The following is a 21558-nucleotide window of genomic DNA, read 5'->3' as shown; positions in this document are numbered from 1 at the left end:
CATGCTGGGTGCCTCAGTGGATAATGCGTCTGCCTTCTGCTCAGGTCATGATCCCAGGGTCCAGGGATCAAGCCTTGTATAGGGCTCCCTACTCTATGGGAGTCTGCTGCTCCCTCTGCCTTTGACTATCTCTTCCCTTCCTCTTGCCTGCTGGTACTCTGCCTCCCCACCTCCCTTCCTCCCTCCCTCTCCCAAGTAATGAAATAAAAAATGGTTTTGTGTTTTACTGATCTTACAAATTTTATTTTTGTAATTGGAATTTTGCTTCTAAATTAGATGAGAAGGTTTCAGGTAGCTGTTTGCAAGCATTTCTGAAAATTGACACAGTGTGTGCATAATTTTATTCCCAATAAATGAAAACACTAGTTGGATAAAATCATCACTTTGTTGTTGTTTTAGGGTCTGTTAAATTCTAGGGACATCCTGCTATACCATGTAAGAGTGTAAATTCAGGGGCACCTGGCTGGCTCAGTTGGTGGAGTGTGTGACTCTAGGTCTCGGGGGTCATGTGTTTGAGCCCTGAATTGGGCTCCTCCCTGGGTGCAGAACGTACAATCGACACCTTTAAAAAAAAAATAAGTAGAATTAAGTAATAATGCTAAGTAAATGCAACTTACGTGCAGCAGGATTATCACCCATTACTTGTGCTCCTTATTAACTTGTACTTGACCTCCAATTCCTGGTGCCTCCAGTCTTCGGCAATTGTTTTTGGGTATAGATGAAGCAATGTGTTCAAGAACGAGCACAGAAGAAACTATGTCGTCAAAACCACCTTAACATCTATCATGATTCTGATGGCCCCGCAGGCCAACTAAGTGAATCTTGGGAGCGTCTGCATGTTTGTTCAATAATTGATCACAGGCTCTTGAGCAGACACTGGTATCTTTTTTTTTTTTTTTTTAGATTTTATTTATCTAACAGATCACAAGTAGGCAGAGAGGCAGGCAGAGAAGGGGAAGCAGGCTTCCTGCTGAACAGAGAGATGTGGGGCTAGATCCCAGGACCCCGAGATCATGACCTGAGCTGAAGGCAGAGGCTTAACTACACTGAGCCACTCAGGTGCCCCAACACTGGTATTTTTGAAAATGGAAAGTTGAAGTAGGCACTATTACTGCCTTCCATGTGAATCACCAGAACCTCTTCATTACCTGGAGGTTTGTAAGCGACCTGCAGGGACCACTAATAAGGTGCTTGCCTCTCCATCCTCCCCATCTAACCCTTGTGCTACGGTAGAACTCCGCCTACTTGGCCTTGGGTCCCCCAGATAGCCTTGCATATGAGCCAAGTGGACTTTCCACATCATCCCTGTTCAAGAGGAAGTGGACTCCAGCTGGGCCGCATCACTCAGGCACGGCTCCTCCATGCCTGAGGATGGGAGGAGCCTAATCCACCCAACCGGCCACTTGGCCCCTGTCTCTCCCACACTGCCTCCTCCCCTCCCTCCAGCTGCTTCTAGAGAGAGCTGGATGACTTTGAAGGATAGTGAAACATACGTTTGAGAGTGTATTTTAGGATTATTTCTCTGTGTTTGTGTATTAATGATGAGGGGTTAATAGGACGGAACCCAAGTCTGATACCGGTCATTATCTGCTGGGGGAGTACAGCTTTGTTGCTGAGAGTGGGCCCTGGAACCAGATTGTTTGGAATCCTGGTTCTGCCACTTACAGCTGTGTGACCTTAATCCCTCAGTATTTTATATTGTCATTTTAAAATAGGAATTATGAATAGTACCCACTTCAACAGATAGTAGCCAGGATTTACTGAGTTAATATAAAGTGTTTGGTACGGCACTGGGCACACAGTAATCGCTCTATGTGTTTGCCATTATTAATACTGTTGTAGTCCTATTCCCATTACTATGAATGGACCTTCCCAGTAACAGAAGGGGAAAGATGCTGCTGCCCCTCGGAACAATTTGTTACTTAAACTGTAACCCCTGGAGGATTTTACTAGTTGCCAAGCACATTTAGATAATGGCCTTAAGAAATACATATACTGGCAACAGGTTTTTGGGGAGAAGGACGATATAGGACCGTGAAGCTGTGCAGCTGGGGATGCCCGGCCCGCCCAGGGCAGAATGCCGCCTGCTTCAGGGAAGCCGAGCACCCAGGAACGCCTGGTCAGCTCAGGGTGGAATGAAAACCGCCTGCTTCCCTTTTCCGTTTTCGTTCCTTTCTCTTCCCAGAAGTGCCCGTTGTTAGTTAGATGAGTTGTTAGTTAGATGAGTCCTTTGAATGTGCTTGGTTAACTCTAAACTTTATCCTCCTCCTTGCTTGACCAAGACGTGACTAACGTTTGACCTTCACCGGTCCTTCTGTTGGCTATTGTTTCTATCCAACAAAAGTGAGACTGTGGAGTTGCTCGGGGCAGTCGTCCTTTCCGACGGCTGTCCCCTGCTCCCCAACTCTTGCAGCTGACTTGTTTGTGCCCAGTTCTTCTCCCGTCGCCGACTGGAAGCGGCAGAAAGAGATTTAGGGCTTGTCTCTGAATGATGAAATATTAACTGAAAGATTGCCGCACACATGGAAACGTACTTGACATGGGCAGACAAAATATTGAGGCCTTTGCCATCTTACTGTCCTTCCAAAGGGCCCCTTCTAGAATTTAATTTCACATAACTCGTTACCTAACAACTACACAATTTTGGGGATGTAAAATATAACCAGAATTCAGCAACACACAGCCTTCTTGGGTGCCAGGCCCTCTAAAGGGGAGCCTGCAGGGCTACGAGGCTGCCCTGAACCCCAGGAGTTGAGCCCCCGCACTCAGTGACCCCATCATTCCACGCTGGATACCCTTTCAAGTCCCTTTCCAGGGTACTTGAGGGTTTCTGTGGAAGTCCTGCAATCTCGGCAGAAGCCCGGGTTGGTGAATTAGAGCATGCTGGTGTCCAGGGGGCCGTGTTCTCACACGTGTACCCTGCTGGGAGGAATATTTTAATTCCAGCTGATCCCCAGAGGGCATAACCCGGGAAGCCGGTGATGAGGTCTTCAGAGCATTGGGATTGATGTGCACGGAAACGGAGTTACTCTCCTATCATTCTCAGCCTCTTTGCTCCCTCTCTCCCTCGACCTACTCGGTTTTCCTTATATTCCTTACCTTTCGTAACGACTATCTGCTTCTTGCCTCCTCGGAATATCCTGCAGAGGCTCCGTACGGATATATTCCTGATCTGCCTGCGAGAGGCTGCTGTGCCTCACCCTTCCTCTAGAACAGTAACTAACAGGAACTTGAAAGCGGTCGATCTCCTCTGACATATGTTCTCTGTGGCCTGGAGCTAGATTTCCCTCTTTCTTCTTAAAGGTGAGTCCAACAAATATGGAGTGAAATAGAGTGAAATGAATTAAAATGTGATTAATTGGGGCACCTGGGTGGCTCGGTTGGTTGGGTGACTGCCTTCGGCTTAAGTCGTGATCCCGGAGTCCCGGGATCGAGTCCCACATCGGGTGCCCAGCTCCAAAGGGAGTCTGCTTCTCTCTCTGACCACCTCCTCGCTCATGCTCTCTCTCACTGTCTCTCTCTCTCTCAAATAAATAAATAAAATCTTAAGGAAAAAAAAAGTGTGATTAATTCTCTATGGTCTTCCTCCTAACCGTGCTCCCCTCCCCATCTCTACGCAGGAACAATTTGAACGTTTCAGTGTGGGGAAGACTTGGCCGGCAAGCTTGGGTGAATGTGGATTTCTGAAAAGATCTGATTCTGTCCAATCACGGAGCTCAAGAATTGGCACCGAGCATCGCCTGGCTGGTTTCACATGTCCAGTTGGTGAGCTATGCTTTGAGGACCATTGCTTCATTGTACTGCCTGATACATACATGGTGTGAACCACGTACGTGATTTAAGTTTTTCTAGTAGCCACATTTTAAAAAATGAAAAAAAAAAACAAACAAACAGGTGAAACGTTAATATATTCATTTAACCTAGTATATCTAAAATACCATTTCAACATACAATCAATATAAAATGATTGTAAGATACTTTAATCGTGTGTGTGTGCACTAAGTGTTCAAATTCTGGTGTGTATTTTACACTTAGAGCTCAGGTCAAATTTGAATGAACCACATTTCAAGTACTTGGGAGCTGCCCATGGTTAGTGGTTGTTTGTGCTGGTCCCAGCGTCTGGGTGGTGCTGAGGGGTGAGTCCCCACCCCACGGACATTTCCTGGTTCAGGGCCATGGTTGCGGCTGCTCCAGCCCTGTGGTTCTTACTACAATTACAAGATGTGCCCCAGCAGCAACCGTCAGGGAATTTTGAAAAAACAATGTTGTTTATTCACAGGTTCTATACATAGCCTGCAAGGTGGGGGGCACTCAGCGAGGCCAGTATTGGCTTGACATTCATCTAGGACTCAACTGAATTTCAATTCAGAAGTGAGTTTTCTGTAGAAGTGAGTGGTACTGTAGAAGGTACTATAGAAGGAAATTGTCAGCATCTCCCACATTCTAGGAGGGTGGTCACATCAGCCCCACTAGGATAGAATGAGATCAGTTCCATCTCCATCTCATGGCTCCTGACCATTCGGCAAGACAATATTGATGGTCTTGATGTCAAGGGTTTGCTCCTCAAACTAAAGACCTGAGGTGTGAACTTCAGGAAGCAAAAGTGAACAGCATTCTGGTTTTTCACTGCAGCCCCCCCCCCACACACACACCCTCCCCTGCACCCCAGCTATTTTATTTTATTTTTTTTTTAAAGATTTTTATTTATTTATTTATTTGATAGACAGAGATCACAAGCAGGCAGAGAGGCAGGCAGAGAGACAGGAGGAAGCAGGCTCCCTCCCCGCTGAGCAGAGAGCCCGACGCGGGACTCGATCCCAGGACTCCGAGATCACGACCCGAGCCGAAGGCAGCGGCTCAACCCACTGAGCCACCCAGGCGCCCCTCACCCCAGCTATTTTAAACTGCTCTGGAATGTTCTAAACATCCTCTCCCCTCTCTTAATATCCCTCCTTTATTCTTTCTTCACTACCTTCTTCAAGCAAGAAGCAGAATTCAGTAGGAAATGGTTGGAAGGGTTGGGGAGACAAAATGGAAGTATAAGGAAGAGCAGACCTTGTCTTCCTACCTCTGCCTTCAAGTCCAAAGCGGAGCCAAGAGAAACAGTGGTGTGGCTTTGCTCAGAGGCAGCAGGTCTGGCCTGGGGTGTGAGTCCAGGCACAGTGGTCCCCATCTGGGCGGGAAGGGTTAAGGACCAGCGGCAAGTCTGCTTTGGTTTGAAATGCTGCGTGGCCGCTGACAGGGTACCCGGCTACCTTCCACGTCGGACGCGGCGTCTCCTGGCTGCGGCTGGCCTCGTGCACATCTCAGCACGAGCAGTGGGTCTTTTCCCTCGGACCCTGGGCCACAAGGATTGGCCTAGAATCCAGGGCCAGGCTGTTCATGGTGCTCTCCCCAAATAAGTGCAGGCTGTTGCGGGCGATCAGCTCCCTGGCCATCAGCACGAAGACCTCCTCTATGTTCTTAGACTCCTTGGCGGATGTTTCTAAAACAGCAAGAAGGCCGCACTTCTCAGCCAGGGCGCAGGCGTCCTCGAACAGGACATGCCGTTTCTCCCATAGGTCACATTTGTTCCCTGGGAGCAAGAGAGAAGCAGATGTTCCATGGGTGAACTGAATCTGAGTTGTTGTTGCTTTTTAATGAACCTTTAATAGAAACATTTTAGTTCAGTGATGGGCATGCATGATTCATCCCTGAACAGCCATTGTGGGCAGATTTACTGAAGATGAAACCCCTGATGATGAAAACAGAGCCATTGTCTTAATTCACTGTCAAATGACATCTTGAGGAGCTTGGAGAAATGGGCTGGAGGGGTGTGTTTTATATGGAGGGACCCATGGAGCCCCTCTGTTCTAGGGAGCAATAGTCATTCCTTCCTTCTAAGTCTAACAAGGTAAAAACGGTGCCCGAGCGGGTGTCTCAGGCTTCATGCTGCTTCCTTCAAATCTTGTTTCTCTTTCTGCTCTCTTTTCCAAACCACAAAAGGTTGGATACGGTGGGATGGGGCCTGCGCTAGTTGAGGGGATTGTGATTAGGATTTGCTGGATTGAAGGTGTGGGATGAACACAGATTTAGCTGTGACTTAAATACAGTCGGATGCAGACTTTTAAGTGTGCAGTTCGTGAATCCTAACAAACGGACGTGCTCTGTAACCATCATTCCTCTCAGGATATAGAACATTCCCTGTTACCTCGGAATGTTCAGTGACAGGTTTTGTGAACATGGTTATAGAAGGAAGAGTGACCCATCTCTTTACTTCTCCACTTAGCCCCAACATGCCTCTAATCATTAGACTTGGATTTCTCTGAGGCAGGAATCCAGAGGTAAAATTGTTTTCCCAGGATTTGTTCTACCAGACATTAGAATTTATTACAAATCTACGGTAAACTGAGATGGGCCAGACTGGTGTTTCTCAACTGGTGTTTTTTCCTTTAAAGGAGCTTTCTTAGACCCTTTTTCCCATAAATAACTGTCCCCACCAAGAAAACCTTTAAAATTTTTCATTTTGAAACAATTACAGGGGGCGCCTGGGTGGCTCAGCCATTGTCTGCCTTGGGCTCAGGTCATGATCCCAGGGTTCTGGAATCAAGCCCTGCATCAGGTTCGCTGCTCAGCAGGGAGCCTGCTTCTCCCTCTCCAGCTTCCCCTGCTTGTGTTCCCTCTCTCGCTCTCTCTGTAATAAATAAAAATCTTAAAAAAAAAAAAAAGAACAGTTAAAGACTCACAGGTTGTTGAAGGAGGACCTTCAGGTCAGGGAGGTGTCTAGCGTACCATGAACAGTATGCAGAGGTGTGCACTGTATCGCTGGGGAAAGATTGATGGACTGACATATACTGAAATTAAAAATGTCTGTTTAGAGGATGCCTGGGTGGCTCAGTTGGTTAAGCAGCCAACTCTTGATCTCAGCTCAGGATGTGGGATCAAGCCCCATGTTGGGCTCCATGGTCAGCATGGAGTCTGCTTGTCCCTCTGCTGCTCCCTCCACTCACGCGCTCTCTCAAATAAATAAAATCTTTTTTTTTTTTTTTTTAAGATCTTATGTATTTATTTGACAGAAATCACAAGTAGGCAGAGGGGCAGGCAGAGAGAGAGGGGGAAACAGGCTCCTTGTGGAGCAGAGAGCCCGACTCGGGGCTCAATCCCAGGCCCCTGAGACCATGACCTGAGCCACCCAGGCGCCCCTCAATAAAATAATTTAAAAGAATACCTATTCAGGGGCACATGGCTGGATCATTTGGTAGAGCGTGGGACTCAGATCTTAGGATCGTAAATCTGAGCTGCCTGTTGGGTGTAGAGACTACTTAATTTTTCTGTTTGTTTTGTTTTTGAAGTAGGCTGAAGTAGGACCCACTAATGCAGACCTGGGCTGCGGGCTGCAGGACTCCATCCCTCTGTCAGGCAGTGTCGGCTCGGGGCCAAGGGAATCTTTCTTATAAGTGTTTAGTCTGAGACACCATCTACCTACGGGGCTGGGCTGAACACTGAGTCCCAGAGATAACCAGGTTCTAATCCCTGGAGACTAAATATTACTTTATTTGGAAGAAAGGTCTTTGCAGATGTTATTAAGAATCTGGAGATGAGAGGCACCTTCGTGGGTCAGTGGGTTAAGCCTCTGCCTTCAGCTTGGGTCATGATCTCAGGATGCTGGGATCGAGCCCCACATTGGGATCTCTGCTTAGCAGGGAGCCCGCTTCCCTTCTCTCTCTAGCTGCCTCTCTGCCTACTTCTGATCTCTGTCTGTCAAATAAATAAATAAAATCTAAAAAAAAAAAAAAAAAGAATCTAGAGATGGGGAGAGGGTCCTGGATTAGCTGCCTGGGCCCCAATACAGCCCCATGTAACCTGCTGCGTGGGCTGGGGGAGGACTTCACACGCGCAGGAGGGGAGGTAGAGAGGGACATACACACTGGGTGTTGTGGCCACAGCAGAGATCTGTGGCAGCCGCCAAAAGCTGAAAGAGGCAAAGAACAGATTGTCTCCCAGAGCCCCCGGAGCGGTGTGGCCCTGCGGATGCCTTGGTTTTGGCCCAGTGATACCGGGTTTAGATTTCTGGCCTCCGGAATTGAGAGAGAACACCTTCCCACGATTTTAAGCTGCCACTGGAAACTGACTCAGGCACGTATCTTCCAACACAGCTGCACGTGCATCTCTAGCCCATGAGGCTGAAGCTCGGGGCACAGTGCTGCTTCTGGAAGGCAGGTGGGGGAAGGGATGCCAGAGGAGTGGGTGTCCCCGAGCTGGGAGTGTGGTCTGCTTGCATCCCTCCCTCAGAGCTGTGGGTGCTGGGCTCAGTTGCATTGGTTCTGCTTTTTAGGACCTGCTCCCCGCCAACCTGCCCCATCGCCACGGCAGGTCAGCAGCCCCGTCTGTCCAGTGCCCGGCCTCCCCGCCACTGGGGGCGGCACACTTCAAGATGAGCCGGGACACCTGGACACGGAAAGAAACCGTGTGTTCGCCCCTTGCGGTCTGAGCCCTTGCTTGCTAAGGGCTGTGTGGGGGGCACCCAGAGAGAGGTTCCTGCCCAGAAGGAAGGAGTTCTCATCTTGTCAGGGTGACCAGACAGACACACAGACAGTTGAGTCAACTACAAGAACTTTCTGATCCGACACAAGCCACGGAGAAATACAGGCGGAGGACCAGGTGAATGGTAACAGTTGTTCATAGCACAGGTGTATAATCCCTTGTCCACATTTCCCAGATCCAAAAACCTGGGAAACCCCTAAGTGTATTTGGTCATTCCTCCGATGGTAAAATCTGCCCCAAACTGGCATTTGAAGTTTTTATTCAACCTGCTTTGTATGACTAGGTTGCACATTCCACTGCACTGAATAAATAAGGATGCATTTGACTTTGGGGTGTTGGCCCAGACCTACTGAGGGTGTCACATAACACAGAATGCAGTCTTCTAAGATCTGACAGATCTGAAGGCTGAAATCTTAGGCATGAAGAGTTCTTTTCTGAGAGATTGTGGACCTGGAAATAGAACAGCAGTGGAAGTGGGACGTTTGCCTGAAATCCTAAGGGGACAAAGCAGGTGCTGAGGGAAGTCAAAGAGCATCCTGTGTAACCTGTAAAGGAAGTTGGCTTCTGAGTTCTCCCTCTCTTGGGGGGTACCAAGAGCCGGGAGGTCACAAACAGCAGACGGGATGAGGAGAAGGTAAGAGCCAGCCTTCTCCAGGGGGGATGTGGGGGGCCCCAAGGATTTTAAACACAGGGTCACTACTGAGGGGCTGGTCTTCTGGTACATGGCCGGAGAGGAGTACAAATCCGTCACAACCATCTCTGACCTTTGTAGGAACGTCTCCGAGAGGCTGTGGTAAACTTGTGAAAGAGAGACACCTGTGTGAAGAAATGTGGAAACAGGAAGGAAGACAGTGGGGGCGAGGACACTTCTGTGAGGGAACAGCAAGTTGACTTTTCTAGATTCAGGCACGGAGGCCACAGAGACAAAAACAGGAAGACCCATTGTGTCAGCCCTGGGGACTGGACACGTCATAAGCTGACACATCCTGGCCATCTTTGGGGGCATTCCTAGAACCGATTGTAAATTGAGACAGAGATGATTGTGAGGAATGACAGACTGGGGTATAAATACCATGACAGCTGTGAGATTCCTGGAAATCCTGCAACATCTTAGCATTTTTAAAAAGATTTTGAGACAGAGCAAGAGAAAGAGTGAGCAAGCACGAGAGGGAGGTAGGGGCAGAGGGAGAGGGAGAAGCAGACTCCTTGCTGAGCTGAGCACCAGGACCCTGACTGAGATCATGACCTGAGCTGAAGGCAGAGGCTTAACCCACTGAGCCACCCCAGCGCCCCCATCCTAGCATCTGTTACTCCCTCCTCTACCCCATCTGTGTCTGCAGCAGAGAAATTAGTTGAGGAGGGTGCTGGGGAGAGAGCCTGCAAGGGAGGCCCAGCATGGTGGAGAAAGGGAGCTGTCTTCCGAAGACAGCTCAGAAGGGAAGGGGCCCTGGGGCATGCAGCTTTGCTTTGTCCAACTTGCAGGCCCCGAGGAAGAACTGCTTCATTGTGGGAAGTACAGGCATTTAGTGGAAAAGAGATTCAGTCCACCTTCCTGGGGTAACTTCAAGTCTGATTAGAATGGCTTCATTCGGGGCGCCTGGGTGGCTTAGTAGGTTAAAGCCTGTGCCTTCGGCTCAGGACATGATCCTAAGGTCCTGGGATCGAGCCCCACATTGGGCTCTCTGCTTGGCAGGGAGCCTGCTTCCTCATCTCTCTGCCTGCCTCTGCCTACTTATGATCTCTGTCCATCAAATAAATAAAATCTTAAAAAAAAAAAAAACCGCTTCATTCCCTTTAGTGAGATGCACATTTTCCACCCTCGAGTGTCCCTTCTCGGGGAGCTACCACCTTTGGTGGGGTTTCTTTCCGCCCCTGAGGTCATGGGTGGCCTTCCCCGTCGGCTCTGCTCTCCAGCCATGAGGCCTCTTAGCCCCTTTGTCTGGCACAGCAGACCCGCCTCTTGGCTCTGGAAATAACAGCTTCCCCTTACTGAGGTGTTAGCACTGTGTAAGTGTTCCCCGTATATCCATTCAACGCAACAGTGCACCTGAAGCAGGCATCAGTTTCATAGATGAGGAAATAGAAATTAGAGTAATGAGCCCAAGTTCAGAGGGGTAGGACAGAGTTGGGGATTGAACCCCAATCGGTCTGACTCTGAAATCCAGATAAATGCAGCGACTCAGAGGGCTCAGAATTGTACCCGGAGTTGGGTAAGCAGTTAGAGTCCCCTGTCACCGGCAGCTCCCTAGCACCAGCCCTGGTCCCCGGTGGGATGTGGGACACCTCCACGAGCATCCTCCTCCGCGCTTCCCAGAAGTGGTTGTTGGGGAAGAAATATATGGCTCTTTTGGGGTCAGTGCTTACTCCTCAAACTCTGGACTCTGCTTGTAGAAATGTTTATATCAGAAGTCAAATTACAAAAGTTTCTGGTCCCAAAGGGGGCCTTCGGGTGAGAAGCTACAGGAGAGAGAGGGATCTCAATCCTCCCAAAGAGACAAGGTGCCTTCTGCGGGGAGGCCTCACGAGTCGCTCCTGCCTGGTTTCTGCCATGTGGGAGCCCCCCTCCGAGAACGGGAGGGTACAGGAAGGGAGGGGCATCCACTTTGGCAGCAGACTGTGGAATCTGGGGCTTTTGATCTGAGGTAGCAGCAAGGAGCATGCTCTGGGCTCTGGAATGACTCTGTTTCTCAAGTTAGGAGGAAGTGGCATGAGCTTCAAAGCAGCGTTCCCTTCAAGTCTGCATATGACAGGCCAAACTACGAATCAAAACGCCCTTTCTGCAATCATGGCAGTAATAATGAATGGGCCCGATGTGCTCAGAACACGTGCCAGTGACCTCCCACCCGTGCCCAGACTTTGCATCCTGTGACCGCCCTCACCGCCGGCGCCCAGCTCTGAGTCTCAGGTAGGCACCTCGCCCCAGACTCGCCCATCCTCAGGGTGGCCAGCAGCCTGGGTCATCCTTTGCCATGAGAAGAAGGAATGGGACAATGGGATTTCCTCGTGAGTGAGTAGATAGAGAATGAGGGGGCTTGTGGCAGGAGCAGGTGGGGGGTGATGCTTTGAGAGACTCCACGAGTAAGGTGTGAAAAGCAGCTCTGAGGGAGAGGAAACAGGTGCACAGTACAGAACAAGGAGGCTGGTTCCCAGAGTCCACCCCTGAGAGGGGGATGCACAGATCCTGCGTGTCGGGGCGGGGGAGGGGGTGGCAGGGTGGGCTGGAGGTGGTGGGAGAAGGCGGCTGGCTCCACTGTGTCTCCTGCTCTGACCGGGGCTCGATGCCGGCTTCTCGTAGGGCCTAGGAAGTTGTACCCTCACCATAACCCCTGATATTTTGGAACATAGATGAGACAGTTCCTCAAACAAACTTCCTAGAACACATCCTACGGTTTATATTAAACACTTACTTTGGTGCCAGGAATTGCTAAACAATTTATATACAGTATCTCATTAAATTTTTACCACAACCCGTTGAGTATTAGTCACATTTTACAGACCAGGAACTGAGGCTCAGAGACTGGCCAGAGCTAGGACCTGCTTGTCAGAGGATGAATCAGCCATTAAACCATGATGTGTTTAGCTCTTTCTCAATCTCACAGCTAGCTGTCTAGACTTGTGCTGTGCAAACTTCCATTTGCCTACAAATCTCCTTAGGATCCTCTTAAAATGAAGATTCTGATTCAGGAGGTCTGGGATGTGGCCTGAGATCACCGCATTTTTCACAAACTGCCGGTGATCACTGCTGGCCCACGGACCACACTTTGAGTAGGTAGCAGTAGGTAGCCCAAACCATCTTGGTAAAATGAAGCAGCCACTGCGTAGCAGTTGTGTTCATAGGAGGAAGGAAAAGGCAGCTCCGTTCGCAAAACTGAAACTACAGAGAAGGGATGGAAATGTTACCGCCTTCTGAATATACAGTAGGACCGCTCTCGTGAAGCCCACCGTTTCCTTTGCGCAGTTCAAGTTGCTGTCCATTTTGAGGGGGGTTGGTCATCAAAATTTGCTTAGGATCCTAGCAGGTGTGAGGAGTCATTCGTGGGTACGGTCCCATGCCTCCGGACAGTCCCCTTGGGGATTTGGAGCCATCTGTTACCGTGAACCTCAGCCTACAGGGTATTTCCTGTGTGGTCTGCACGCATTTGCATCAAATCAGCTGGGCTATGATGCCTTCATCGAGAAGCCCGGGCCCCATCCCGGGCCTCTGGGACCAGACGTTCTAGGGCAGGGCCTTAGGTGGGAATCCGTATTATTAACAAGTTTACACCCCACCCCCACATTCTCAAGTGAATCTGATGGGAGTTTGGGGGCAACCACTTCTGAGGCGCGTCCACCACTAGCACTTTTTATGATTCCACGTTCCCTTGCCATCAGAAACACCAAGAAAGCTGAGCACCTGCAGGGGGGCCAGGGAAGGAAATCGAAATGCTTGGAAAATGCCATACCAATCAGCATAATGACCAAGTTCGCCGCTCCGTATTTTTCTATCTCGTGGATCCAGTGAGGCACAGACTCGAAGGTAGACCGTCGGGTGAGGTCGTAGGCGATGATGGCGGCATGGGCACTGCGGTAGTAGCTCTGAGTGATGGTCCGGAAACGCTCCTGGCCCGCCGTGTCCACACCTGCATCTGGAAGGGGCAGGAGAGGGGGGTCCACGTCAGGAGTTCTGTGCCTGATGGCAGCTTGCTCACCTGAGTTCTCTACAAAAGGCAGCTTCCTGAGTCTCACTTGGAGATAGATACTCAGTAGGTCAGGAGTGGGGCCCGGGATCTGTGTTTCCCTTTGCTTCTCAGGGTGATCAGGTTTGGGACCCACCACCCAAGGGACACTTTAGTTGGAGAGGTGGAGCCAATGTCTTGGGTCTGGTGTTGACCTTTCGCTTACCTTTTTTTTTTTTTTTTAAGATTTTATTATTTACTTTGACAGAGATCACAAGTAGGCAGAGAGGCAGGCAAAGAGAGGGGGAAGCAGGCTCTCTGCTGAGCAGAGAGCCCGATGCGGGGCTCGATCCCAGGACCCTGAGATCAGGACCTGAGCCGAAGGCAGAGGCTTAACCCACTGAGCCACCCAGGCGCCCCAAGATTTTGTTTACCTTTTGAACCTGCTCGTTGATCCCACCCAGGGTGAGAGCACTGGCTGACCCGTTCTGATTTTAAAGGATCGCTCAGTTGTGTCTGCTTAGGAGTGTCCTGAGAATAGCTTCTCAACAAGCATCCCACGCGGGGACACCCATGGCACAGCACAGGCTCCCACCGTGTCTGAAGGTAACTGTTCACTCTCTCACACTATTTTTTTTTAATAGAATTTTTTTTTAAGATCTTATTTATTTATTTGACAGACAGAGATCACAAGTAGGCAGAGAGAGAGAGAGAGGAGGAAGCAGGCTCCCTGCTAAGCAGCCCAATGCGGGGCTCGATCCCAGGACCCTGGGATCATGACCTGAGCCGAAGGCAGAGGCTTTAACCCACTGAGCCGCCCAAGCGCCCCAACTCTCTCACACTATTGTACTCATTAATTAATGAATTATTTCATTAAGTAAGCTTGGCACCCAGTGTGGGGCTTATACTCATGACCCTGAGATCAAGACTCACACACTCTACCGACTGAGCCAGCCAGGCGCCTCCATAAAGTGAATTTTTAAAGAAAGATGCAAAACATACCCCCTGGGCGCCTGGGTGGCTCAGTGGGTTAAGCCGCTGCCTTCGGCTCAGGTCATGATCTCAGGGTCCTGGGATCGAGTCCCACATCGGGTTCTCTGCTCAGCGGAGATCCTGCTTCCCTCTCTCTCTCTCTGCCTGCCTCTCCATCAACTTGTGATCTCTCTCTATCAAATAATAAATAAAATCTTTAAAAAAATAAATAAATAAAGAAAGAAAGAAAGATGCAAACATACCCCAAACTAGAGAGAATAAAACAAACAACCGTCATATAGACATTATCCAGACAAGATTTCACATTCTTTTTTTTTTTTTAAAGATTTTTTATTTATTTATTTGACAGAGAGAAATCACAAGTAAGCAGAGAGGCAGGCAGAGAGAGAGGAGGAAGCAGGCTCCCTGCCGAGCAGAAAGCCCGATGTGGGGCTCGAACCCAGGACCTGGGATCATGACCTGAGCCGAAGGCAGCGGCTTAACCCACTGAGCCACCCAGGCGCCCCAAGATTTCACATTCTTGCTTCATCCAGCCCTTTCCGTTGATTTCTTGAGGTGTTATTTTAAACGCGAATCCCAGGCTTCATGTCATTTCATTTGTCTCAAAAGTGGGCATTTTCTTATATAAGCACAATGCCATAATCACAGCTAATCAGCTTTCCAAGAATTCCTTGGTATTATTTAATATTCCTTGGTATCATCTAATAAAATTTTCTTGTCTCCAAAATGTCTTTTTACTGTTGTTTTTATTTAATTAAGATTCCAAGCATGACTGTGCTTTACACTTTCACAAACACTTTCTGATCCTTTTCTAATAAATGGGTAAAAGATAGTCTCTTATTCAAATTTGCACTTTCCAAATTATGAGTGAGGCTGGTTCTGAGCTGGTTCTTACCAAATTTATGAAATAACAATTGTGTCCAATCAATGGATTGCCTACTTTTTGTATTTGGTTGTTAGTCTTTTTCCTAGATATTTACTGGGGCTCCTTTCACATTAAAGAAATTAGCCTTTTGTCAGTTCCATATTTGCAAGTACTTCTTTCCAGTTCATCATTCATCCTTTGACTTTGTTTATGGTATTTTTTGTGGATGTAGAATTTGATCTTTATATCATTATATAGAGATGTATAAATTTGGCCGTTAGGTAGTTATGATTGAGCAATCTTTTCCTTTATGGCTTCTGGGTTCTGTTCTTAAAAGCCTGATTTCCTGGGGCACCTGCATGGCTCAGTCAGTTAAGTTTCTGATTTTGGCTTGGGTTCTGATCTCAGGGTTTTGGGGGCTCTGTGCTTAGCAGGGAGTCTGTTTGTCCCTTTCCCACTGCCCCTGCTTGTGTTCCCTTTCTCTTTCAAATAAATACTTAAAAGCCTTTAAAAATAAAAATCTTAAAAAAAAAAAAAAAAAAGGCTTCTAAGCTCCTAGGTGGCTCAGTCGGTTAAGCGTTTGCCTTTGGCTCAGGTCATGATCTCAGGGTTCTGGGATCGAGTCCGTTCTGGGTTCCCTGCTTCATGGGAAGTCTGCTTCTCCCACTGCCCCTCTTCCCACTCGTTCTCTCAATCTGTCTCTCTCCCTCATATAAATAAATAAAATCTTAAGAAAAAAAGGCTGATTCCCCCCTCTACAATGATAAATATTTCAATGATCTTTTTTCTGGTGTTCTTATGATTTCATGTTTTATATTTAAATCTTTTATTCCTCAAGCACATGTTTTGGTGTTAAGAACTCTGGCTAAGGGGTGCCTTGGCGGCTCAGTTGGTTGGGCATTTCCCTTCGGCTCAGGTCAAGATCCCGTGTCCTGGGACTGAGCCCCACATCAACTCCTTGCTCAGCAAGGAGACTGCTTCTCCCTTGCCCCTCCCCCCTACTCATGCTCACTCTCTCTCTCTCTCAAATTAACAAGTAAAATCCTAAAAAAAAAAGAGAGAGAAAGAAAAAAGAGAACTCTAGCTAAGAGAGGAGGAGCCAACCCCATGCCTTTCTCACCTTCACTTTCTTGCCATCGATCTCAAGGGAGCGCACGGTGAAGTCCACCCCAATCGTGTTTTGCTGTGTCTCTGTGTAGACTCCAGATTTGAAATGCCGCACCACACACGTCTTCCCCACATTGGAATCCCCAATGAGGATGATCTTGAACAAATAGTCAAAATTCTCATCTGCTCCCCTGGAGGAACTGGAGAACTGCATGGCTCCTGACACCTAGAATGCACCTAGAAGAAAAGAAGGAATCCAGCATCTCTCTAGTGAGCTAGGCACTGTCCTAGACACTCGGGATGTAAGACAGGACAAGAAAAAGGGAAGTTATTCATTCATAGCACTCACATTTAAAAAAAAAGATTTATTTATTTGACAGAGAGAGGGAGCAGGCTTCGGCTGAGCTGAGAGACTGTTGTGGGACTCAATCCCAGGACCCTGAGATCATGACCTGAGCCGAAGGCAGAGGCCCAACCCACCGAACCATCCAGGCACCCCAGCACTCACATTCTTGTGGGAGAAGGATATTAATTCCTGGCCAGGTACAGGGAAGCTCTCCCCACACGCCCACACCTGGCTTAGTGGGTTGGCATTACTTTAAAATGAAGAGGTTTGGGGTGCCTGTGTGGCTCAGTTGATTAAGTGACTGCCTTTAGCTCAGGTCAAGATTGCAGAGTCCTGTGACCGGGCTCCCCTGCTGGTCAGGGAATCGCTTCCCGCTCTGCCCTCACCCCACTCTCTCTCTCTCTCTCTCCCTCAAAGAAATGAAATCTTTAAAAAATAAAAAAATCTGAAGAGGTTAATTGCCATTCTTTTTTGGGCCTAGCACACAAGTGACAACTATCAGAGGACAGCACTGACCTGAAATCTTCATCACTGAGGCAAGGAAGTGCCCCAGGCTCTGTCAAGCGCCCTGAGCTCAGTGGAAGGCAGAGGAGATGCCTACAGGAGGGTTCTAGCAGCCGTTCACCAGCTGGTGGACACATCTCGCTGTCATCCTAGCATCCTTCTGGCGGGGAGGAAAACTCCCAGCTAGGGAAGATAGACCGTCCAAGCAACCAGCAGCAAGGACCACCAGCAAGACGTGACAGAAGTCAGTTTGGGGAGTAGTGACGTGGCCTTTTTCTTCTGGTTTTCTTGACCAGGAAAGGATCTGGCTGGCTCAGTCGGTAGAGCTCATGACTCTTGATCTCAGGGTCATGAGTTCAAGCCCCACATTGGATAGAGAAATAACTTAAAAATAAATAAACTTAAAAAAAAAAACCTCAAAATGAAAACTATGGTTTTCAAGTGTTTGTGGCGTATTTTACTATAGACTGGGAAAGAACTTTAAAGTTTCTGATGACAGTGTTTTCCAAACTGATTATGTCACAAGTGTCCAGAGGAGATAATTAGATCTATTGCTAGAGCCCATCTGAGATCTGTCAAATATATTTAAAGACACCCCCAGTGCCCGACACACACACGCAGGCATACACTCCCCGGGTGATTCCAATGACCATCCCAGTTTGGGGAGCACTGATCAGCACAATCACTCACCCGAAACTTCATTCCCCCCTCCGCATTTCTGCTTCCATATCTACCTACACTTTGGAATGTTTGATGACAGGGAACTCACTACCTCCTGCAAAAATCCATTGGCATGTCCAGCTCTAGCTTACATGGGGTTGAACTCCCATCTCCCTGGGGTTTCCATCTGTATCCCCTCAGGCTGTGCCGGCACTTGGCAGATTCCTGTTTCACATGACAGCCCAGCAGAAATCTGAGGCAGCACACACAGTCCCTCAAGGCAAATATCCCCAGGCTTTTCAACTGCCCTTCATGCTGGCATGTTGGGTCTCCTCAGCCAATGTTTCATAAAAATAACATGAAAACTCCCATTCGCTGATTAAATTTGACATGCTTCCCGTTGCTCCTGCCTTACGACCCCTTTCTCCATTTCTTCCAGTTTTATTTTTCGGTTTTCTCTGAAGAGGACAAGTCTGCATCATCACACAAATTAAAAAGCACACAGACCCACAATCTGTAGTGAACACCCTGCACTTTGGGGCACCTGGGTGGCTCAGTGGTTAAAGCCTCTGCCTTCGGCTCAGGTCATGATCTCAGCGTCCTGGGATCCAGTCGCATCGGGCTCTCTGCTCAGCAGGGAGCCTGCCTCCTCCTCCTCTCTCTCTGCCTGCCTCTCTGCCTACTTGTGATCTGTCAAATAAATAAATAAATAAATAATCTTAAAAAGAAAACCCCGCACTTTAAACGGACCAGGAAGGCTCCCAGCACCTCTCTTGGACGCCTCTGAAACCACCTATGGCAAATGACCCGCAGATAAAGACACAATGAAACCACTTTTATCCTTCTGGCTTTTCAAATAAAGAAGGCCATTCCACTTCGGTGTCATATCACTGTAACTTGAGCGGGGACCTTCCTTCTCCCTTCCCCCAGCAAGTCCTCCAGGGTTTCGGGGGCTTTGCCAAAGCCCTCTTTACCTTAGCCGGTGCCCCACTGCAAGCACAAACGAGCAGCGCGCACCCACCGATGCCCTCCGTCCCGCATTCTGCAGCTTCCACCTTCCTGGCTCACCTGTCGCTTACCTGGCTCGCTCGCCTCACCTCTGCGGGCAGGTAATGTTGACTTTATTCTAGTTTTCCGTCCCGGCCCTGCGCGCCTTGCTTCCTCCTGCCGGGCCGGCGTGGTGGGAGCTCTGGTTCAGTCCCCAGGTGTCGGGTTTGGCGACCCGAGAAAGTGAAAGGAAAGCGCGAGTCCTCCCACCGCCCCTGAGCCGGGCGCCAAGCTGCCCTCGGGTACAAGTGCAAGGTAAGGGGCTGTGGCCAGCGCGCCCCGCGCACGCCGCTTGCCCTCCCAGCCTGCGTCTCCTCGCAAAGCCGGACAAAAAGGACTGGCCCCTTAACTACTCAGCCGCCCCGTTCCTTCCTTCTACTCACCTCCTCTTTTGCAACTCTTGCCCCCGGTTTTTCCTGGGGTCCCTCGTTTGGCTGGGATGGGGGTGGGGCGGCTAGTTGAGGGGGGCAAGGCCAAGGAGAATACAGCTCTAGGTCTTTTTAATTTTTTTATTTTTTAAGATTTTATTTATTTATTTGACAGAGATCACAAGCAGGCAGAGAGGCAGGCAGAGAGCGGGAGGGAAGCAGGCTCCCCGCTGAGCAGAGAGCCCGATGCGGGGCTCGATCCCAGGACCCTGAGACCATGACCTGAGCCGAAGGCAGCGGCTTAACCCACTGAGCCACCCAGGCGCCCTAAATAAAAAAAAATTTTTTTTTTTAAAAGACCTAGAGGGGCGCCTGTGTGGCTCAGTGGGTTAAGCCGCTGCCTTCGGCTCAGGTCATGGTCTCAGGGTCCTGGGATCGAGCCCCGCATCGGGCTCTCTGCTCAGCGGGGAGCCTGCTTCCCTCCCGCTCTCTGCCTGCCTCTCTGCCTGCTTGTGATCTCTCTCTGTGTCCAAAAAAAATAATAATAAAAAAAGAAATAAAAATATTTTATTTATTCATTTAACAGAGAGCACGAGCAGGGGGAGTGGCAGGCAGAGGGAGAGGAAGAAGCAGGTTCCCTACTGAGCACGGAGTTGGATCCCAGGACCCTAGGATCATGATCCCGGCGGGAGGCAGATGCTTAACCCACTGAGCCACCCAGGCACCAGACAGCTCTAGGTCTTGAGTCACTTGACTCCTTTGTGGACTTGACTCTTTCTGGGGAGCCACGGAGAGAAAGGAGGCGACCCAAAGAGAAGATTAAAAAAAGGGAACAAAACAAAACTCTGAACTTACATGGGAAGAAAGAGCTGAAAAACATTTGTTTTCCTTTCTCAAAAAATCTACGGCAGATGGAAAGTTCATTTCTAGGTCTGAGAAAACCTGGAGTTTATCAGTCTCCTACTGGCCTAGAAACCTACAGCTGAGGCGAGTTTTTCTTAAGTTTTTCCTCCACAGAATCTGGAAGAGTGACGGCTTGTCATCTCTTACGGACTGCATTTTCTCTGTGATGTGGAATGTGAGGTGTGGGCAGTTCAGCTATCCGGTGCAAAACGGAAACATCGGATCGATAAAATATTTAAACTGGTATTGTGTTTTCAAACTGTGGGCTGAAACCTGTTAATGAGTCATGAAATCCATTTTTGTGGTGGCAACCAGCATTTTTTTTTTTTTTAAGGCTCCATGCTAGGGCGCCTGGGTGGCTCAGTTGGTTGGGCGACTGCCTTTGGCTCAGGTCATGATCCCAGGACTCTGCATCGAGCTCCCAGCTTCATGGGGAGTCTGCTTCTCCCTCTGACCTTCTCCCCTCTCATGCTCTCTCACTCTCTCTCTCAAATAAATAAATGAAATCTTTTAAAATAAAAAAATATATTTAAAGGTTCCATACCCAGTGTGGGTCCTTAACTCATGACCCTGAGCCTGAAAGTCATTATTCTCTGCCTACTGAGCCAGCCAGGTGGCCCGCAACCAGCATTTTTACAGAGGAAACTAGGACAAAATTTCAGAAGGTATCTCCAGCAGTGGGGCTAAGTGCTGTTTTGTACACTGTTTGGGTCAGGCGTGTCCACGCATGGATGTCCCATGTGATGTAAAATGTATCTCTTACTATGGGTTGAGTCTAAAAACATCAAGAAGCCCTGAGAGTTTTCCAAGAGCATTTCTTCCAATGATTCCTTCAGAAAACCTGTAAGTTATAATTTATCTTACCTCATATTCCGTTTACACATCACTTTTCAGGAACCTCTCTCTGGAGTCATAAACCCAGTGCTGGCAGGTACAGCACGAAAACAAGGGCACTGCCAAGGTCGTCACTGCCTGTCATCACTTGGAGAGCCACAGGCAGAGGTCCACCAGTTGAAAAAGATGGACAGGTCAAGATCCACCGCCCTGTATGGGCGGGAGGCAGGAAATAAAACCCATTGGATGCTCATGTCAGCAAAGCTGGGTGTCAAAATGGTTTCTTCTTCTGGTAATGGTTACTGGAGAAGGAAAAATAAAAGTCAGCTGACTCGGCCCCAGTACTTGGAGAATATCTAGAAGTAGAAATCAAATAGTAAAATGTCTAGGGCACCTGGGTCATTCAGTCCGTAAAGCCTCTGCCTTTGGCTCAGGTTATGATCTCAGGGGCCTAGGATCGAGCTCTGTAGGCTCCCTTCTCTCCCTGTACTCCCTGCCATGTTCTCCCTCTCTCTTTCTCACAAATAAATAAAATCTTAAAAAAATAAAACAGTAAAGGGTGCCTGGGTGGCTCAGTGGGTTAAGCCACTGCCTTCGGCTCAGGTCATGGTCTCAGGGTCCTGGGATCGAGTCCCGCATCGGGCTCTCTGCTCAGCAGGGAGCCTGCTTCCCTTCCTCTCTCTCTGCCTGCCTCTCTGCCTACTTGTGATCTCTCTCTCTCAAATAAATAAATAAAATCTTTAAAAAAAAAAT

At 48.8% G+C, this 21558-nt stretch overlaps 1 protein-coding gene across 1 annotated transcript; it reads right to left on the bottom strand.

Annotated features, from left to right (window-relative positions):
* Nucleotides 1-4900: 4900 nt before the first annotated feature.
* On the bottom strand, nt 4901-19160 carry RAB19 (RAB19, member RAS oncogene family). Its single transcript, XM_047694911.1, has 4 exons — nt 18733-19160; nt 16141-16380; nt 12966-13142; nt 4901-5575 (listed from the first exon to the last, which is right to left on the bottom strand). Exons 2-4 carry the CDS (start codon nt 16355-16357, stop codon nt 5307-5309), a joined length of 663 nt encoding a protein of 220 aa, XP_047550867.1. The 5' UTR covers nt 16358-16380; nt 18733-19160; the 3' UTR covers nt 4901-5306.
* Between the last annotated feature and the right edge of the window lie 2398 nt (nt 19161-21558).

This window comes from Lutra lutra, chromosome 11 (assembly GCF_902655055.1).
Source record: "Lutra lutra chromosome 11, mLutLut1.2, whole genome shotgun sequence".
NCBI classification, from domain to species: domain Eukaryota; kingdom Metazoa; phylum Chordata; class Mammalia; order Carnivora; family Mustelidae; genus Lutra; species Lutra lutra.
The sequence above is the reverse complement of the archived record's forward strand: the minus strand, read 5'-3'. Positions and strand labels throughout refer to the sequence as shown.